At 45.6% G+C, this 22080-nt stretch overlaps 1 protein-coding gene across 1 annotated transcript in view; it reads left to right on the top strand.

Moving 5' to 3' along the window:
* The first annotated feature begins 13230 nt into the window (after positions 1–13230).
* RYR2 (ryanodine receptor 2) overlaps positions 13231–22080 on the top strand; it is a 756803-nt gene continuing 747953 nt past the window's right edge. The window contains exon 1 of the mRNA XM_047824653.1: positions 13231–13278. Coding sequence (XP_047680609.1) covers positions 13231–13278 — 48 coding nt within the window. The remainder of the gene's footprint in view (positions 13279–22080) is intronic.

Below are 22080 nucleotides of genomic sequence, written 5' to 3'. Positions count from 1 at the left end.
AGCGGTCCAAGGGGGAGAGCCCCATGGAGCGAGCAGCTGGTGGGTGACCTTGCCCTCTTTGGTGGGTAGAAAGAAGTCCAGTGGGGTTGAAGTGTAGTGAACAAAGGCGGAATATGGATGACAAGGGGGCTCAGAAGAAACAGAGGATGCAGGACCTTGAGGGTGGGGGATAGAGGGTACGGATTTTATTTAAGGGCAGTGGGAAGAGGTTTGGAGATTGTAAGCAGGGAATAATATCCATTTTACTTTTGTAAAGGGTCCCCCTGGCTGCTGTGTGGGGTGACAAGAGTGGGTGACAGGGGAAGTAGAGAGAGGCGACAGAAGGAGAGCAGAGGACGAAGCCTTGGACTAGGATGCTGGTAGTGGGCATAGTTCAGAGGGCTAGATCTGGAACACAGTTAGAGGTAGGACTTGCCATGGATTACACATGGGGAGTGAGAAAAGAGAGTTGACCCAAGGGTTATGCCTGGGTCTTTGGCTTGATCAACCGTGCACCACCATTAGCCCAGATGGGAGAAGACTCAAGAAGGAGTGGTTTGGGGCAGAAATTTGGGGAATTGTTAGTTCCGTTAGGGATATGTCATATCTGACTGTCTGCACTCCATCCACATGGTAGTTGGATACTCCCACCAACTACTCTGGAGCTCAAGCAGCAAGGTTAGTGTTGGAGACAGACCGTTTATAAGTCACAGCATAGAGATGATATTGAGATGACCTCATTTGGACTCTCAGGATTTCTCTGTGAGGTAGCTCTACCCAGCAGCAATAGGTGAGTGGTGAGTATGTAGTGGTGCAGGTGTGACCAGATGTGTCTGTAGAACCCAAAGTCCAGGCAGAACAAGAGCAATAAGGAGGACAGGTTACATCAATAAGAGGGATTCCAGAGGCTCCTGGGTGGCTCATTTGGGTAGGCATCCGACTCTTGATTTCGGTTCAGATCACGATCTCAGGGTTCATGGGTTCGAGCCTTGCATTGGGCTGCACATTGAAGGCACAGAGCCTGCTTGGGATTCTCTCTCTTCCTCTCTCTGCCCCTCCCCTGCTCGCTCTCTCACACCCTCTCTCTCAAAATGGATAAATGAACATAAAAAGAGAGAGAGAGAGAGGGCTCCAGGGCCAATCTCTGTCCCACGAGCATAGCTTTACCAGATTTAGCAAATAAAAATATTGCATGGGACAATCTTATACTAACACATTGATTTGTTATTTATCTGAAATTAAAATGTAATTGGATGTTCTGTATTTTATTTGGCAACCCTAGTTGAACATCTAAAAGAGTCTGAAGCCTTCCATATATCTTCCTCTTTCTCCATCACATACGTCCCCCCCCACAGTAGTTCTACTTTTTAGTACGTTGGGTTATAATGCTGTAAACCTCTTTCCCCTCTTGGACTTTGTGTGTTTCCTTCCACAACCTTGTACAACCCTTATACTGGAAGACCAGAGCTAAGTAAAGGACATTCCAACATTCATCTTTTGCTTGTTTGTTTTTTTGTTTGTTTGTTTTCTCCTGTTCCATGAATAAAATCTCAGGCCCCTAATGGGGGCCCCTCTTGTCACTTTTAGTCATAAGATCAGTCTTGGTTCAATACCAGAATGTTTAGGCCAGTTTTATAGTCATGACTTTAAACTTCATCTCCTCTCTTGGAGCTTAGGAGCATCTGGCAGGGAATCCTAAAGGTGGGGATGGTGGGGTCCGCTTCTCTCTTATTTTCCTACCTTATCCCTGTCCTTCTCCCCTCTCTCCTCCTCCAGGCTTGGAAAGTGTCACTGAGAGGGAGAAAGAACTGGAAGGAAGCATGAGTAAAGTTACTCCCATTTGGCAGATCCTTAAAGGTGATTCTTTCTCTCAGAGATGCCTTCAGGGGTTTTTCAGAGGGCCCACCCCGCCTTCCCTCTGCTCCCTATAAGCAGCCATGCCCCTCCCCACTTCCCCCTCCCCTCCTAGTTTATGCTTCCATCTCTAGTCTCTGTGCTGTGGTCGTCTTGCCCTGGTGGGAAGTCCTCTTGGGTCCGGTGCCCTTAAAAAACAACAACAACAAAAAACCCTAACTTGCAGGAAAATGCCTCTGATTGTGCTAAATGCATCAGGCTGCTGGTGTGGCCTTGTCCCTTCCCCAGGGGAAGCCTCTCACTATTTGCCTTTCTCAGGCCGGAATCAGATATGAATCTCTAGGGGACCCACATCACACTTTCTGTATCCCCTCATTGGCTTTGAGTGAGGGATGCACCTGTCCTCTCCTCCCCCCAGACAGGGCGATAGATCCAGGATTTTGGCAGCACTCCACCTTCTCCAAAGACATCAGATCTCTCAGCCACTTCAGACTCGACCCTTTTATATCCACAAGCACTAAGGGCTTCAAGGTCAGTTTCCAGCACCTTCTCTGCAAGTCCTACATGGGTGTTCTGGAACTCCTCTTTATTACGTGGGAGTCTTTGCCACTTATTTTGTTGCTTTTGGCTTGGGTGCCTTAGCTGAAGTGGTAGGTGAAAGATTATCGTCTTACCATCTTTTGTTATATTTGTTTCTTTAGCCCCTAGTTCTGTGCCTAGTGTAGAGTAGACACCCAACAACTGTTTTTCTTTCTTTTTTTTTTTTTTTTAAATTTTTTTCAACGTTTATTTATTTTTGGGAAAGAGAGAGACAGAGCATGAACGGGGGAGGGGCAGAGAGAGAGGGAGACACAGAATCGGAAACAGGCTCCAGGCTCTGAGCCATCAGCCCAGAGCCTGACGCGGGGCTCGAACTCACGGACTGCGAGATCGTGACCTGGCTGAAGTCGGACGCTTAACCGACTGCGCCATCCAGGCGCCCCCCAACAACTGTTTTTCGAACCAATTAATTATTAATACGAAACTACAGTTAGGAAAGGAGGTTGGCAATTCCCAATCCAGACAGTCCATTAGTCTAGCACATGCAATTCCCTGAACCCTGAGATTTCACTATCGAAATGAGATGGGACATGAGGGAATTCAGAGTGTCCGCTCAATTCCTGGCTCCCGTAAGCACAATATGAAAGAACGTCAGTGACGGGCTCTTATGTAATGCGTTGGGCCATTTCAGTTGAAGTGGATCTTACGATGGTGCCACCACTTTTCAGCTTCTTAGGTCCACCCCTGAGACCTCTCCTTCTGCCTTGGTCCTTCCTGTATTCCTCAATCACAAGGACCACTCTTTCTGTGTTCACCGATCCCCCAAATCTGGATGACACCTTCTTACCATTCAGCTTACAAATCACTTCCTCCCTATCATCCTCACAAGCCTGCCCGCCCCCACCACCCCCCAACTCCTCATCCTAAGTACCTGTCACAGCACTTACCTTTCTGCATTGTGTACCCCTGGAAGCTACAGAAAGGCCAGCACTATCTCATTCACTCTGCATTCCAAGAAGAGAGCGCAGAACAAGGCAGTAAGGAATAATGAATAAGTGAGTGAATGAATGAATGAATGAATGGGCACTAGAGTATCAGTTGTAAAGCCTCCTAGGTTGGGTTTCACAGTGGATCTGTCCTGGCCTATAGCCTTCAGCTCTTGTCACACCCCAACATATGTCAAAGGGAGGGTGTTGGCTTGGGCAACCTCATCCTTTATGACTCCCATTGGTGGCACAGTGCACCGGCTAACTCAAGTTTAAGTAGAGAATTGTGCCCAAGTATCACATCACAGAGCTTGATCAATTATTTTCATCTTGAGGTCCATAGATCCTTTTCTCAAACTCATATTCCTTAGTTCCACCATCTTTAGAATGTCACCGTGATCATGGCATCCAATGGCAAATTAAAAAATGTAATTCTGTTTGTATCATAACACTGTTACTCAGTTAGTATGTAGTTGAGCACTGTAGAAGTCAGTGTTCAAATTCTTCTGGACTTTCTACTCTTCCAAAAGTATTACAGCATTGGATGAGCATGTCACCTTCTCTTTTCCCAGCACCACCTGTGCCCCCAGACAAATGGATCTCTTATTGTCAAATCAAGTTGAAGCTAGAATATGGTAAGAACTTGTAGCTTAAAAAAATCAGTATGTTTTGTGTAGAAGAAGTTTAGTATGTGTGACATACTAAACTGAATATTAGCAAAATAGCAAGAGGCTATTTTGGTGAATTACATATTAATTTTCTTAGGTTTTGGTGAATGCCTGAAGTATTTCCATTTGGGAACTAAGCAAATGGATGTCTTGATTTGATGACATAAAATATATTTCTTAAGGGATTGAGGACGTTCTTGAGACCACCCTCTTAACCATAAAGTTGTAAAAGTATGTACTTATCTCACACATAAAGACAATTATAAGGAGGTTGAGGCCAAATATATTGGTTGTCTACCCAATGTTCATGTTCATATACTTTCTTACCAACGGATCCATGATTTTGTAGAGGCTGTAATGTAACCAGCTAAAACCTGTATTTCATAGCCTCTCATATAAAGAAAGACCACATTCTGGTCAATGAGATAGAAATGAAGGTTATTTGTGGGGATTCTAGGAAAACTCCTTACAGGGTGGGTTAACTCATATGGCCTGTGCCCTTTGTCCCACCATACACCCCTTACTCCCATTTGGAATGGTGCTACAGCAGCCATTTGCGACAATGAGGCTTGACTCCGTGACCTAAGGATGATGGAGCTGAAACATACAAGGACGACAGCACACTGATAACATCACAGGAGCCACTGCACCAGTTTTGGATTGCCCAGTTTTAGATTTGTTAGTTTCAGGCATGTTACATGAGAGAAACAATCCCCTGTGTTGCTTAATCTCCTGATTTTTAGGTCTTTGTTCCTTGTAACCAAAAACATTCTAAAAGACAGTGGCATATTTGTGGGAATGTAGTTCATCTACCAAAGAAACTCTTTACATATAAATAAGCATGACAAAATTAGAAAAATTTTTATTTTTGAAGTTGTTGCACTGAACATACCATCTGATTGATTGTATTTCAGAGAATATAAGTAATTTTAGTTCTAAATTTAAATCACGTACACACACACACACTCTTCAGTGACTGTGTCCATATTCCAGGCATTGTGTTCTGCAAATTATATTCATTATCTCACATGATGTTCACAGTAAGCCTGTGAGGTATTATTATTATGATGCTCATCTTATACGTGGGGACACAGAAGTTTAGACTATCAAGTAACTTCATAGTAAGTGGCAAAGAAAGGCCTGGAACTGAGTTTGTTTAGCCTCAAAGCCCACACTTATGATTGCTACCTTGTCCTATTTCCTGGGACGTGAACAGACGAGCATGAGCCCCTTTGTCGGAGACAGTCACCAGCTCAACAGCAAGGGTGATGGAATACAGGATGCCTGTGTGTGTGTGTGTGTGTATGAAATCCATGAAGTTGTACCTCTGGGCAAAATTCAACAGATAAAGATACTCAGATGATTCCTAACACCCCAGAAGTTGGCATGCATAGAGCATGGAGATTCAGGTTAGATGTTAAAGTGTGTAGCCAACTAGGCTTAGTTTAAACCAGACTGAGCGTGTTAGGGCCTTTTCCTGAAAACAACGGTGGGCGTTCCCTCTTGGAATGGGGCAGGATACATAACCATGTTTACTGCCTCCCTGGCCTCATTGCCCACCACTCTCCCGCTCTTTTGCTCTATGTACTACACGGCCCTTCTTGCCATCCTACAAACAAGGCAGCTCACCTCAAAGCTTTGGCACACACCAGTCCTTCTGCATGGAATGCTCAGCCTCTAGAAAGCCACGAGGCACATTTCTTCACTTGATTCAAGTCACTGCCATGTGACTATACCAGCCTTCCCTTGACCACTTTATCTGCAAAATGGTCTCTTCTGTCACTCTCTGTCTCCTTATCTTGCTTTATATTTCTTCATAGCATTGAATGTATCTGACATCTAGATTTATTTATTTAGATCGATCTCCTTCCTTAGAAGAAGCCCCATGATCACGGACCTTATGCATTATTCACTAAGACAAGGCCTGCTCCAGTAAGTATTTGTTGAATGAATGAATTAATGAATGAATGAGTGAAGAGTGAGTTCAAAGAACCTGCTCATGTGTTATGTTATTACATGAAAACTTGGAAGACATTAGGGAGATTGGTCCTATTTGGGGGTAGATTCTAGATTCACAAAGGTTTCTGGGTTACTTTTGTGTTGTGAGCACATCAAGGTGGTTAGTACCTTGCAACTCATGAATGACCTCCGTGTAGGGGAAGAGATAGAAGGAAGAATGGTGTTTCCAAATTTTCTCAAAAGGAAAATAAAGCTGGAAAATTGTGTACAAAGTGGTAGCAGTGACCTGCAGTCTATGACCATGGAGAATAGAGATTCTTAATTACTACATGTGAAGAATGAGCACAATAAGAAGTAGAAGCCTCTAGATGGTTGTTAGTGCATTTGGGGATACTATCCTTAGACATGTGACTAGAATCCTGGACAATATGGGATGAAGGGCCGTGATTCACAGAAGGGAGTTACCATCTCTTGCCAGGGTAATCCAAAACTCAGAAGTGGGCTTTGAATTACTCCTTGGAGGATGGAACAGATCTTGACAAGATTTTGTGGCGCTAGGCAGCAGAAGAAACAGCAAAAGAAAAGGCATGATTGCTTAATGCCCATATTTTATCTGAAGAACAGTAGCTTGGTTTGGGACCAACACCAGAGAGTACTCGAAAGTAAATATTGGAAAGGAATCTGGAAGGCTTTATCATGGAGACCCTCAAACACCAGACTGAGGGGTTTGAATGTAATATGGTAGGTATCTGGAAGTCATTCTTCAATGGCTCCAATTCCTACTGTGCAAGGAAGTGGCTAGTTGTAAGTATTGTTGTAGGAGGTTATTCTGGTAGAGTCTGGAAGATGGCTCACGGTAAAAAGAACAAAACCCAGGAAGACTAGTTAAAAAGTTAGTGAAATAATTGGGGACCTAAGACAAGAATCAGAAAGATGTCTCTTGACCCAGGAAAGGACACTGATGTTAGGTGGCGAAGGTCAGGGAGTGTCTTAGTCTGCTCTGGCTGCCATAACAAAATCCCACAAACTGAGCAGGCTGCCTAACCAATAAAATTTTATTTCTCAAGGTTCTGGAGGTGCTCCCAAGGTAGGTTTCATTCTAAGGGCTCTTTTGGCTTTTAGGTAGCTGCTATCTCACTGTGTGCCCACAGGACCTCTGTATTCTCCTTTCCTCTTTTTATAAGGGCATTAATCCCATCATGGGACCCCCCCCTCTCTCATGACTGTATCCAAACTTCATCACCTCCCAAAGGCCCCACCTCCAATACTGTCATATTCGGGGTTAGGCTTCAATGAATAAATTTGGGATCCCACAAACATTCAGTCTATAGTAGGGAGGAATCAAAGAGGATGATTAGCTTTTGGATCCTAGTTTTGGTACAATAGGCATAGGCAAACCAGGAGGAAGACCCGCCTTAGGGAGTATATGACAGCCATAATGACTACTTGTGCAGGCACTGAGGCAGTTTGTGGTGGAGAGGTCTCTGGGGAGCCCATGGCTCCTCAGGAACCCTTTTTCAGCAGAGAAGGGCTCAATTAGCAAACTTTTAGTCATGTAAGGTCAACCCCCCTCATGGTGTCAGGGGCTCTGCTGACCCCAAGAGATAGATCGTGTTCACTTTTATCATCTGTATGCAGTTTGGTCTTGACCCTGGATAGCAGAATACTAATTATAGTTTGCGGCTTCCAAATGGTAAGCTCAACTTAGGGAACTGATACGATAGTGACGAATAACTTTCAAGTCTTGAAAAACTGATCTCCCCTAAGAACCCAAACTACAGGCCAGGACACAAGTTGGATTTTATTTCTGATCACATAGTAATCCCTGTTTCCTTTTCCAGAACTCATTTGGCATCCCATGAGCTCACAGGACCCCTAGGGTTGGTATGAAATCAGGAATAAATCTCCAGGGGCTGCCAGGACCTTTTTTAGTTTGTGTTAGTCTAGACTCTTCTGTGGTTTCTATGCTGGGTGGGGGAGGGCCAATGGCATGGAGCAGTGACAAAGATCTAAGGTTTGGAGACCCCTGACCTGGCCTCACCACTCAGCAGCTGGATGATCTCAGTCTTTACTTAGCTTTTCTAAGTCTTGCTATAAGTCTAGTCTGCTATAAAGATGGAAAGAAACAATAAAATTAAGTGCCTGGAGCACTTGCTCTGGGAGTAAATGCTCAGTGAATGAGCCTTTGTCATCATCACCATCAATCACCATGACCATGGCCATCACCATTACTATCATCATTTTGATGCCATTCCTGACCACCTTGCATCAATGCAGACCCAGAGATTCAGGCTATGCCCTCCAAGGATTTGCTGGAGTTTGTTTTTAGTTCAGGTCTACATCAGAACTGTACTATTTTAGGATACATGTACTAAAGATGGAAATACAGTGGACATTTTCTAAACTTTTCTTTGTCAACTTCTGAAACAGGATAGGAAGAGATGCTGTGAAAACCTCCTTATTCCCAATTGAAATTGGGAATCTGAGTTGATAAGCAGTAGGCTCACCCTTCAGATCCTGGGTCCTCTCCAGCCCAATTTCATCATGATCTAATGACAATAGCAGAGGCTTTCCCCTCAGCATTAGGGTCTTTAATTTATAACTGAAAGAAGCTGAACTAAAATGATAACACTGAGTATTTTAGCTCATTTTCTGTAGAAATCTTCAGCAAGAAGTTACTTTTTCTAATGCTCATGTATATCATTGGTGAGTTTAGTAAGTTGTGCATGTAAATGAAAAATCTCATTACTTGTCTTAATTTTTTCTTCTTTAAGGATGTCTAGAGTTCTGCCTAGGGAATAGTGGGCTACACTGGCCCACTCTGAGTTGATGATTGTAGAAAAATTCTAATTGAAAACAAAACAGGAAGTGATGGTTTCCCCCCTCACTTGCAGGATATAATATTGATCATAAAGTAAAACACCATTCAGATATGGACTAAAACATATGGAGATAACATCCTCTCAATGATTTTATAATCAATAAAGTCCTAAAATGGAGTGTTATGGGAAACAGGTATGTTTCTACAGAGTACAAAGATTACAATAAAGCAATATTAAGATGACAAATTTCAGTAACAAAAAGCAAAAAAAAATTATATGTAATATTGATATAAAAAAAAGAAACATTTTCATAAGAACTACAAGAACCAGGGGGAACCTGAGTGGCTCTGTCAGTTAAGTGTCCAAATCTTTTTTTTTTTTTTTAATTTTTTAATCTTTATTTATTTTTGAGAGAGAGAGACAGTGTGTGAGCAGGGGAGGGGCAGAGAGAGAGGGAGACACGGAATCCGAAGCAGGCTCCAGGCCCTGAGCTGTCAGCCCAAAGCCCGACTCAGGGCTCAAACTCACGAACCGTGAGATCATGACCTGAGCCGAAGTCGGACGCTCAACCGACTGAGCCACCCAGGCGTTGCAAGTGTCCAACTGTTGATTTCAGCTCAGGTCATGATCCCAGGGTCGTGGGACTGAGCCCCACCCATGTGGGGCTCCGTGCTGAGCATGGAGCCTGCTTAGGATTAACTTTCTCTCTCCCTCGCCCCTCTCCCCTCTCCCCCACTCACTTCTCTCTCTCTCTCAAATAAAAATAAATAAAGCACTATAAAAACCAGAGATATTAAATAGTGTTGGATGCTTATGGAATTTCTAAATAGACAAAATCTTTTTTTCTATTTTATGAAGTATAATTTTGTGTAATATCATTCTATTTTATGAAAATATGTACGAGCTACCCCCAATAGCTTAAGTCTACAATAAGAATTAAAGACATTGAACGTAAATTTTAAGCTGTAACCAAAATAGTTCCTTCTCTCAATTAAAATTATGTTCAAAATGGAGATAAGTTCGCATTCTATCATGCCATGATACTTCCAGTCAAAATCAATTTTTCTTGCCATGGTTGTTCACCAGAAGAAACTAGGAAATCATATCCGAGCTAAACAAACTGAACCCGTCAGCTTTTTTAGTTTTAATTTACATTCCAGTTAGCTATCATACAGTGTTATATTAGTTTCAGGTGTCCAGTTTAGTGATTCAGCACTTGCATACATCACCCTGTGCTCGTCACAACAAGTGCGCTCCTTAATCCCCATCACCTGTTTTACCCATCCCCCTACCCACCTCCTCTCTGGTGACCCATCAGTTTGTTCTCTGTAGTTAAGAGTCTGTTTCTTGGTTTGCCTCTCTTGTTTTTTTTCTCTATGATCGTTTGTTTTGCTTCTTAAATTCCACACATGAATGAGATCATATGATCTGACTGACTTAATTCACTTAGCATAATACTCTCTAGCTCCATCCATGTCAATGCAAATGGTAAGATTTCATTTTTTCATGACTGAATTATATTCCATTATATATATGTATATATACCATATATATACACCATTATATATATACGTATATATATATATATACGTATACGTATATATACGTATATATATATATATATACGTATATATATACACACACCACATCACATACGTATACGTATATATACGTATATATATATATATATATATATATATATATACGTATATATATATACACACACCACATCTTTATCCATTCATCAGTCAGTGGACATTTGGGCTCTTTCCATAATTTGTATTATAGATGATGTTGCTATAAACATTAGGGTGCATTTATCCCTTTGGATTAGTGTTTTTGTATTCTTTGGGTAAATACCTGGGTAACCCAATTGCTGGATTATAGGGTGGTTCTATTTTTAACTTTTTGAGGAAACTTCACACCGTTTTCCACAGTGGCTGCACCAGTTTGCATTCCCACCAACAGTGCAAGAGGGTTCCTTTTTCTCCACATCCTCGCCAACACCTGCTATTTCTTGTGTTGTTGGTTTTAGCCATTCTGACAGGTGTGAGGTGTTATCTCATTGTAGTTTTGATTTGCATTTCCCTGATGATCAGTGGTGTTAAGCATCTTCTCATGTGTTGAGACAGTTTTAAAAAATATTGCAAAAATTCCCCTAGCTTTTAGTAACTTATTAGTGTTCTTGTGAAAATCATCTCAATTTTTATAATTACGAAATATAGAAAACATATCAGAGTACCAAAAATAATATTCATACATATACTTATCACCAATATTAGATCACATGCTGTATTTCCTTTAGTTCTTTAAAAAATGAATATTATGATCATTCTCAAACATGTTTTTATACTTCTAGTACAGATTAGAGATCTATAAACCTCATAGTATTGTATTTTTATGTTCAAGTCCACACAAATGTATGTTTTACAAAAGTTCTCTGCTCGATTTGCTACTGAAGACTTACAATATGGTGAATATTAAGTACTCAGGCCATTTAACATGCTATCACTTGAGAGAATTAAAGAAGTAAATATAACTCTTGGTAGAAAAATGTATAGCTTAGCTAATATGCCAAAACGTAAAACCAGTGAGTTAGAGTTTTTATATTTTACCTACTATGTGGGTAGAATGGAGTAATTCCCAAACATACAATGTGCATGTTCAATTAAGAAATGGTCTATGTAGGCATAGTTATGCATAAAATACAGAAAAATTCAATTTTATGTCATAAATTTGGAAGATCAAACTATTTAATGTGAAATTATGAGCCAATTTCAGAGTATAGTCATCCTTCATGGAGGACTTTTACCTTTAGTGAGGACTCTGCTCATTTAGAGATTCCTAGGAGTAAAAATACACATAAATAGTAATGGTTTAAGATTTAGTTGTCGTGGATCACTGTACAAGAATATGTCAAGCACTTTAGGTGACTAGTATCATTGAACATAACAGAACATTCCTACTCTTACAGGGGAGGGAGAGTATTTATCACACCTGTTCTTTTTGGTATTCATTTTACTAGAAACAGGCAAAACCAGCTTAGCAAGTATAAAGTTGAGGAGAGCTGAAAATAAGATGTACGCTGCACAGAACTTGCTGGTAGGTTTTAGTAACTCATTCGATGCCGCAAAATGTGTAATGTTAGGTAAACTGATGCAAAACCTTAATTTTACTGTTCTTTAATCTTTGTGGGACTGACGTTTGGAAACTTCGCGTATGCTTATTAAGTATCTCAGGTAGCTGCGGTGGGCTAGGGACAAGAGATTAGTGCTTCTTGTCCACATCGTCTCAGACACCCTGCATTTTGTTAAGTCACAGCCCTTTGTCAAATGGCGACGTGGTGAGCTATTGGGTGGATTTGTGCAAGGTAAAGATATTGTGATATATGGTGAGGTGTTCAGATGTTCTGAATTTCTTCAGAAATAAATGGGTACCAAAGTCTATTTAGCTCATCAGCGATTCAAGTTTATTTGATCCCCCCCTTTCCTGCAGTTCCTAGTCGAATCAGTTGTCTGCCTCTGTTGTCTGCCTCGCACTACAGGTGTCTGCCATAGGCACTCCCCACATACTCGCGGAATGAATTTGTTCCAGTTCTGTGCACCGCGCACTTTGTACGGATGGCCTGTGAAAAGCAAGGTACACCGAGACTAGATATTGCAGAATCCCCTTGTCGGTCGGAAGTAGAGGAAATCCAAGTTTTAAAATACCCTGTGTTGGGTGACTTAATTTTCGATTACCCACTCCGTGCGTCCAGCTGAAAGATGATTCTTGCGCGCCGTCCGGGGTGCCGTGCGAGTTACCGCCGCAGCCCCCTCCGGGAGGAGAGAACGCTGAGCCACGGGTTTCACCGAAGGTCAGAGGGGCGGGCGGACCTGCGGAGGTGGAAGGCTGCGCGCTCCTCGGTGCTCGGGGCCCCGATACCCAGGGCAGCCAGTAAGCGGCGCTGGGCCTCGGGTTTGGCGGGCCCGAGCGGCGGGCTGCGGATTACCTGCAGCAGAGGGGAGCCGGCGAGCTCCTCCCCGCCCGCCGCCCCCACTCCCCGCCCCCACCGCGGCACCAGCCGGGGCTCCGCGGGCTGGGCGCACTCGCTCGGAGGAGCCGGGGCCGAGCAGTCGGCCGCCGCGGGCAGGGAGCGCGGGGCCGGCGCGGCTGGGCTGCGGGGTCGCCCTCCTCCCGCACAGTGCGGCGCAGGGAGGCTCCCGCCTCGGCCGCCCCCGCCCGCGCCTCCTCCTCCGCTCTGCAGGCGGGGACCGCCCGGCGCTCGCACCCGGCCGCCGCGGCCCCCTCCGCCCCCGGCTCCGGGCGGCGCAGCGGCAGCGGCGGCAGCAGCAGCAGCGGCCGCGGCGGGAGGCAGCGCGAGGGGCCGCCGCCGGGCTCCGCGGGGCTCGGGAGCCAGCCCCGGCGAGAAGGCGCGGAGCCATGGCCGATGGGGGCGAGGGCGAGGACGAGATCCAGTTCCTGCGAACTGTAAGCGGCACGCAGCCCGCGTTTCCCCCGGGGGCCGGGGCCGGGCAGAGCGGCGGGGGCGCGCGGGCGGGGCGGGGTGCCCCCGGGGCCCCGGGGGAGCCGTGTGGGAGCGACCGGAGGGAAGGGTGCGTGTCCGTGCGCGCGTGGGGGAAGCCGGGGCCGGAGCGCGGCGGGAGCGCTGAGAGCGGGCGGGAGGCGCGCAGCCTCCGGTCCCGGGGCGCCGAGGACCGGCGCCTCGCAGCCGCCGGAGTCCCGGAGGAGGGCCCGTCCGGCCTGACCCGTGGCGGGGCTTGCGCCTTCCGGATCGCCGCTGGGGGTGGTTGGTGGTGCGGGCCGGGGGGCCTGTGGGGCCCCGGGACGAGGGCTGTCGCCGGAATTCCGCCGCGGCGCGGTTTCCCCGGCTTGCGGGCTGGACCCGCGCGCTGTCGCGCAACCCCGGGACTCGCCTACTTGGCGTAGAGCGCGCCGCGGTCGGCTGGTCCCGGAGGAGGTGCGGGACGCGGCCCCCCCCCGCCAATCTCCCCCAAGTCAGGGTGCTGCGGAGGGGAGGAGGAATCGCCCCGGTGGTCACCAAGGTTCCCTGGCACGCGGGCCACGGTGCTGCGACCGTTTGCAGAACGTGGAAGGGACGGGAAGCGAGTGTGTGTGTGTGTGTGTGCGCGCGCGCGCACGCGGGGGTGGCGGGGACATCGTGAACGTGTCGTTCTCTCAATGCTGGCTTATTGAATGCCTAGTGCAGCAAAGTGTGAGCGCGTGTGCGTGTGTAAGGGCAGGGTGACTGCCCGGAATTTCCACACTGGGTGGCAGCAGGGAAAGGTTGGCTCCACACTGATAGAATTTTTTTTCTCCTTAAGTACCTCCTGGCGCTGCTCCTTCCCCTCGCTGATTTGTTCGAACGCTGCAGATACTTCCCAGGCTGAGGCATTGCTCACCTCAGAGCTGGGACTGGAGAGCCTCTTGGCAAAAGAAAATGCCATAACTTCGCGGTAGGAATAACCTAGTTAGCATTTGCAGCATCCTTTCTTTCCGTCGTTCCTTTCCCGGCACTTGTTTCCTCCCCTCCGAAAGATTTTTCCTTCCAGGATTCCCCCCCACCCCCGCCCGAGGACTGCAGCTTCTGCTTCTTTTCCTCAACGGTGCAAAAGAGATCACTTCCCAATTACCTGCACAGTCACGAAAATCATAGATTTAAATTTTGAAATATTAGCCAGACAGTAACTTTTAGGTGTGAAAATAGTGTAGATGATGTATACAGGAGCAGAACAAGTGAAAATGGTCAATTTGTTCAGGAACGTTGTAAGTGGCCATTTTTTTTTTCTTTTGGTCTTCTAATTTTTGAAGGCATTTATTTTTTCCTTAATATTTACGGTGGGGGTGGAAAGCCTTTGTAAAGGATAAGATCCAGGGTCGGCCTCAAATGGGGAATGATCTGAGCTAACGGCTACACGTTATGCACCATTATATATGCTGTTTGAAGTACAACTGGCCCACGACTGGACTCTGAAGAGCCTGTAGACTAAATCCTTGCTCGTGGGGAATGTTTCAAGCCTACTCATAACACAGTTTTTTTTTTTTTAAGTGAAAAACTGTCCATAAGGTTTAAAAAAAATTAATAAAAGACACATGGAAATAAATGTTTCTCCAAACCACAACATCTTTTGTTCAAGTGGACAAAGCATTATTTCCTGTGTAATTTTTAAATTGTTTTTTTTTTCAAACCCCATAGGGTTAAAATCAGCTAGAAAAATTTGGAAGGCTTCACACATTCAAGGGCTTCCTGCAGGCTTAAATGTTAAGCCACGCTGGTGGACGTGGTGTTATCAGAATACTTAATAGAGACCGGGGTAATGTGCGTGCTGATGGGGTTCTGCACATATAAAGTAATGTTAACTCCGTGCCACTCAACAGCTGCCTTTCAGCTGGTGCGACACCTTTGATAAGTGGGTCCTGTGTAGAGATTTGGCAGTCCTAGGCTGGGATTTTTCTTTTAATAAAACATCCGTAGGTTGTGCTGATGATAAATGACCTTGAAGGAGGTGGCACAGTGGAGCAGGGGAATATTTTTGGTATCGCTTAACGTTTAAAAGGAAAACATGCCGGTTCCTCTAAATTTTACAATTTTACGTGGGAATTCTCCAGTCCTTTACCACCAACTCCACTGCCTTCTGCCCTTGCTCCTTTCCATTTTATTCTGTTAACCTGAGACTGTGTTAATGATTCAGAGATGGTAATGGAGTTATTAACAGAGAGAATGTAGTTCTTACCGTAAATTCATCTCTCTCTCTCTCTCTCTCTCTCTCTTTCTCTCTCTCTTTTTTTCCCCCCAGGGCATTTCTCTGTTGTGTGCAATCTTCTCATTATGAGTTATTTCTCCTTCTCCTTCTGTTTTAAAGGAAATGGCCCAGAGAGGGTTAATAATCTGTATATTAGATGAAACAGTTATAGATCACAGTTGAAGCTATTGTGTTTAAAAAAAAAAAACGAATATCAGTCATTAGGAGACCTTAATTGTGTAGTTGATCATTTCATATATGTGATTAGAGCACCTTAAGTATTATCTTGGATTCTTATTTAAACACTGTGGCTCATTGACACATCCTTGGCATCCTTCTGTCCACAGAAAACTTGATTTCTTTTTCTTCTTCTAGAAGACATCGGTGATCACTGTTAAGGGAAGCAAAGGTGAACTTTTTAATGAACTGTGTCCATGAGTTATGTCCACTGCTGTGAATTAATTCGTCATTTGTGAAGGGGAGTTTTGTCACTGGTTAGCCTGTGCCAGGCTTTATCGTTATGCAGTTGTGAGTTTGCTGACATTTCTTGCAAGTGGTTATGTGGATGAACGATCATCTTTGATTCAGTGACTCCCCCACCAGCTGGAAGCTTGCCCACTCTGATGTGTTTATCTTGGAGAGAAAGTGAGAATGTGGACGTGTAAACCCTGGATGTGCTAAGGACCTAATCCTATCATAAAATAAGCCTTCAGCCCGTGATGGATTTGTTCAGTGTCCTATCCAAACATGCCTGTGATTTGGAATGGGTGGTTTATTTTAAAATTCTCAGTGAACTGTAATTTGGTACTAAAACCACGGATCTTTTTAGTAACACTCCTCTTATTTTCCTAGCAATCATAAAATTTTATAGAGGGAATTTCTTGACTTCAAGAAAGCCATGATGGAAGATGACCTTGGTCAGGGGTTAATTTTCCCAAGTACTTTGCTTTTCCTTCCTGTGTGTCGGAAAGTTCAGTTACTCTTTTTTGTGTTTATGCGTAGATCGAGATTGAAAACTTAATCCAAGCTGCAGACATTATTCCTATGGGGGTGTTTTGGCTTTCCTCCGGCCTTCCTTTGCAGAATGAGCAATTTAACTGTAGATTTCTTTGCAGGACGTGTACATCTTGGAGATAATAATAAGAATTTTAGAAAGTACTCCGCAATTAATAGTAAGAATCCTAAAGTATCAGTTCTAGCACCCAACAGTGTGAAGTAGATTGAGCCGGAATGTTTAGCCTCTTTTGTGGAGGTACAGGAAGGTTAATTGTACAAAGTCAGTGACTCAACAGTGCGGAACTAAGACTGAAATTCAGATTTTAGGCTAATGTCCTTTCCAGGAGAGAAAGGCTGCATATCAGCGGTTCAAGTAGGTTTCAGTGTTCCAGCAGACAGGGTACCCAGTGGCTTTTGTCAGCTGTAGGAATGTCATGGAGTACAAAGGAAAAGACTCTGAGTGGGCCGTGGGAATTTGCACCTTTTGTTCACTTGATAACGAAGGCATGACGATAGATGTGCACTGTGGTATTTTGTCAAGGGACGGATAGAAAGTGCACCCAGGCTTACATAATCGGACTTTTTTTTTTTTTTTTTAAATTTGTGTGTACACATTCACAGGTAGGGCAGGATCTGAAACAATTAGGGCACTAATTTATTTGACATTCAGTCTTATTTGTACTTGGGCTTTAGGTAAGTGTTTTTTTTTTTATCAAGGCTGAATTAGCCGAGAGAAGATTACAACTTCTGGGACTGTCCTTGGAGACAGGAGGAAGGCACACATTTGGCTCCTGAAACTGTGACATTACGGGAATTTTATTAATTCAGAAAAACATTTGTTGAGCACCTTCCGCATGCAGGGCGTGATATTCAGCGTGAAGGAAGCATCCAGAATACGGAGAGATGTGGTTTGCAATTATAATTGCAAAGAAGCGACTTAGAGGCTGGCGTGAAATCAGAAGGGAAGAAAACACATGTAAAAATTCTAGGATATTAGGGTAGGAGGAGACCTTTAGAAAACGACATCTCGTCTACCCCCCTTCTCCCCCCCCCCCCCCCCCCCGCGGTCATTTAAATAAGGACTAAAGCTCAGAGAGCTGAGGTGCTTTGGCCCAGTGTCCTACTCCAAATTAGGGGCTGTCTTGGTTCATGCTGTTATAACGAGACCATACAGTGGGGGAGGGGGGCTTAAGCAGATATTAATGGCCACGGTTCTGGAGGTTGGGGAGTCCAAGATCCAGGTGCAGGCAGCTGCCACGTGTGACCTCTTCCTGGTTTGCAGCTGGCCGTCTTGCCGTGTCCTCACAGGGCTGAGAGAGAAAAATCTTCTGCCCTGCGCGTCTTCTTATCAGGACGCTCACTCCATTCCTGAGGGTCCTAGCCTCCTGCCCTAATGACCTGCTAAAGGCCCCACTTCCTGATGCCGTCCCATTTGGAGTTGGCATTTCCCCGTATGAAATTTAGGGGGTTGCAAACATTCGGTCCCTAGCAGTGGCGGAGAGTCAAGCCAGGTGCGGGAAAATCTCTGCGGAACGGTCAGGGGGCTGGTTTTCAGCACGCCATCCTCCACCCACGTGTCCTGTCGTATCCTTCTCTTTCCCCTTCACAGGGTTCCCTGTCCACATCCGCCCCCGGCCTTCCAGCCACTGACAAGGACGCTGCTTTCCTTTTCTCTGAAGCTGCCGTTTCTCGCCCGTCCTAGACCTTGGCCCCTGGCCCCTGGTGCCGGGCGGGAGTCCGCACATACCCCTCCTTTCCCTGCCTCCCTCTCCGCTGTTCTTCTGGTCCACCTTGACGCACTCGGATTTCTCCCGCCCTAAAGTTTCTCCATTTAGCCGCTCAGCTCTTCCAAATGTGGGCTCCACCCACAGCTGGTCTCTGCCTCTCCTTGCAATTGCTACCTAGCTGCTTTTACTCCGAAAACCGCTGAGCTGGATGTTTCCAGGAGCCCCCTCCATGCCCAATCGAGATGTGCCCCTCCGCCCCTGTTCCTGTAGTCTCCACACGCTCTGCTAGACTCACCCTCCCTCCCGAAGTTCCTGTGTGCACTTTTGGAGACCTGGCACATTCGGAGTCATTTTGATATATATTTCTGATCAGGCTGGATCTTTGGAATAATAGAGTTTGAAAAGACTTCACGATGACCTCATCCAACTCTGAGAGCCAGAGCAATTATAGGAACTTTGTCAAAGTCACTCCTTCCTGCAGGAGAAACCCACCTCAGAACTGACCGTGCTCTGCCCCTCGCTGCCAGCTCTCCTGTCCTGAGCTCATGTGTATTCAGCCCCCTAAGTGGCTCTTCCTCCAGTGGCTCTGTGTCGGCCAGTGGCACTGCCATTTTGAGCTCTTAGAAACACCACTGTGGTCCTAACCTTCATAGACCTGCTCTGAGGTCTTTCTCCAACAGTTACCTAGCTTATGTACTTGGGGAATTTTTTTTTTTAATTTCCCTTATGGCATGAAGATAATATTAGGCATCTCGGGGATTTTTGAAGATCATGTGATAGAATTTATCTGCAAACCCTATTCCACTGCCTGGCTCATGTAGGCACTCCATGCATTTGTTGAGTTCTTTTCTCTTCTCTTCCTGTATCTTGTCATCATCTCCTGGGGTGTTTTCCTTGGCATCTGGCTCAGATTTAGATTTCTTTCACACCCCAGTACTTGTTGTGACCCTTCATTGTCCCTCTACCCCACCAGCCAATAGCAACCCACCTTGAATTCTCCTGCCATTTGAATCCTCCTAAAACCCGGTGCCCGTGACGCCACTCCCCAGTTCCACGTTCCTGTCACATGCGGTCTAGTTGCTCTGCCTGGTTCATGACCTTCTATAATCTGATTTTTGACACCTTACTTAAGTTCCCCATCCTCTTGGAGCCCTTGGGTCACTCCAGCCAATTGTGATTTTTACCTTTCTCGAACCATCTCTCGAGTGTCCCTGTTCCACACATTTTATCACTTATGTGTGGCCCTAATTTTGCTCCCCTGAGGCTCTGTGGGGGGGTTTGTGACTGTTGGGGGCATTCATTTCCCATGATGCTTAGCGCAAAGGACAGGTTTGAGAGGAATCGTGGAAATGGAGGACCAGGACAAGAGAAGAGTTCCTCCCTCTCTCCTCCTAATAGTTGTGAAGATCCCGTGAATGTGTTCGAATGCAGAAAGAAGTTATCTGTGATGAGAGAAGTAGACAAACATCGTGGGGATGGGAGAGTGTTAGTAAGATCCCTCCTATGGGCAGAAGAGTAGGAGGTTAGGGCAGGTGTGTGGGTGAGACAGACGAGGTGATGGTGGGCTGTGGGAGGGCTGCGGGGGCTCCTGGGCCATCAGGGGAGGGCATTTGGTGCTAGACATGTGAGGAGCATTCCAGAGAGGGAAGTTACCGAGACAACTGACCTAAGGAGAGAACGAGACTAAATGGAGGCCTGAGTGAGTCTGAGTGAGAGACACTGGGTCCCTGTCAGAATTTGCATTTCAAACGAGATGCTTCTAGATGGTGAGGTGACTCTCAGGGCGTCACAGGCGCTTCTGGTGGGGCAGTTGCGTCCACTTATTTTCATCTCTGTGAATCACGGGAAGACTATTGGAACATGAATGATTGTGTGACTTTGAGGGTGGAGGTGTCCTATGAAAATTCTTCTGGGAAAGGTCAAGTGGGGACTTGGCTCTGAGGGGCCCTCTAAGGTTGCCGTGTTAGGAGTTCCTGGGGTCAGCCAAACTCAAATCATTTAGAAGGATGAGCATAACAAAAAAACCTTACCCTTTTGGGGCACTTGGGTGGCTCAGTCGGTTAAGCTTCCAACTCTTGATTTTGGCTCAGGTCGTGATCTCATGGTTTGTGAGATCGAGCCGTGCGTCGGGCTCTGTGATGACAGGGTCCAGCCTGCTGGGGATTCTCTCTCTCCTTCTCCGTCTGCCCCTCCCCTGCTTGCTCTCTCTCCCTCAAAATAAATATTAATAATAATAAAAAACACCTTACCCTTGTGCTGGGAGTACATACTTTCAGTGACTTTTGAGGTCCTTGGAAATTCCCATCCTGGTAGATCACAGGGTCAGTGACTAAACTCCTAGTGAACCTCCTTTTTAATCTGCTCTCCTGGCTTAGTGAGGACTTCTCTAGCTTCCTGTTCTTACTTGGGTTAGTGAACAAGTGAGCATAGTTCTGGGGTTTCCTAAAACATTACAGTTGGCCTCAAAGCCCAGATGGGAGGTATATTTCCTGGTTCCTGTGGCCCAATGAAAGTTCTGTAGTGATGTTATTTTGCAATTAAACAGAAATCTGAAGTTTTCCACTCACTAGGAGTGTCCAGAGGACCTGCGTGTCGTTGCCTCTGAGCTCGTTAACCAGGCAGAGTTGTCAACAGAGTGAGGGACCAAGAGAGAGCCAGGGCCACCGAGGGCCCCGGTGAGACCTCCGCTAGGTGGCTGTGCACAGCCACTGACCGTTGCCGACTGGAGAGGAGGATTTGCCAGTTTACCTGAAGAAAACCTTAAGTCTAGCTGGGGAGCCAGGCAAATGCAGGGCAAAGTGAGGAACACCGCGGAAAGGGCTCTAGGAACTCACAGGGCGGTGGGGCCTTGTTGGGTCCGAGGGGGGCTGAGGCAGGAGTCACCCAGGGGGCGCCATGAGCACACACTTGTTCACAAGGACGCACACTTATTCATGTGTGTCGGAAGGTCACGTGTGGCTGGCCAGTGAGGGTCACGGGTCCCACATCGTCATCAGCACATCAGGAAGAGCAACCGAGTGTGGTCCACTTAATGTTTCCTTCCACAGCAAACAGTGTTTTCCCCTGTGAAACTCTGTGATTTGAAAAATTCTCTGCACACGTGTTCCCCTTCTAACGAAATTTTTAATTATTTCATTTCTCTCTGAATTTAGAATCTGACTCATAATGGTCACATGAACCCGTGAATTTTACTTGTGTTTTAACACGTAACCAAAGATATAATACATAAACCAAAGATATAAACCAAAGATACGTATATGGTACCTATAAAAGATATGTTTTTGGAGGACAAAAAAAGAAAAATACGGGACAACTCAAATCCTTGAGTGTTGAGTAAATCAGGACATTGTTAAAGTCAGTACTAAATGTCACACTGAGTTTATAGCCATTCAAAGTTGTGTTCGCTTGCTTCCCACAGCAGGTTTCTGATTATCAAATTAAAAGGAATTATGATTTAACATCTTTGAGATTTCGGTGGAGTTTGTATTTCTTTCACATTCAAAGAAATTTTCGTTAAGAAATTTTGGTCTCACACACACATACACACATATAATGCACTCACACGAGAGCAAGATAGTATTCCATATATACTTTTTCATGGGTGGCTTTCAGGGGTGGCTTCTTTTTTATTTTTTAATGTTTATTTATTTTTGAGAGAGGGAGAGGGAGCGAAGGGGAGGGGCAGAGAGAGAAGGAAGACCCAGAATCTGAAGCAGGCTCCAGGCTCCGAGCTGTAGGCACAGAGCCGGACGTGGGGCTCCAACCCACAAATCGCGAGCTCGTGACCTGAGCCAGAGTCGGATGCT

Source organism: Prionailurus viverrinus, chromosome D2, assembly GCF_022837055.1.
Source record: "Prionailurus viverrinus isolate Anna chromosome D2, UM_Priviv_1.0, whole genome shotgun sequence".
In the NCBI taxonomy this organism is placed as follows: Eukaryota; Metazoa; Chordata; class Mammalia; order Carnivora; family Felidae; genus Prionailurus; species Prionailurus viverrinus.
Note: the sequence above shows the minus strand (reverse complement) of the source record. Positions and strands in the feature narration are given on the sequence as shown.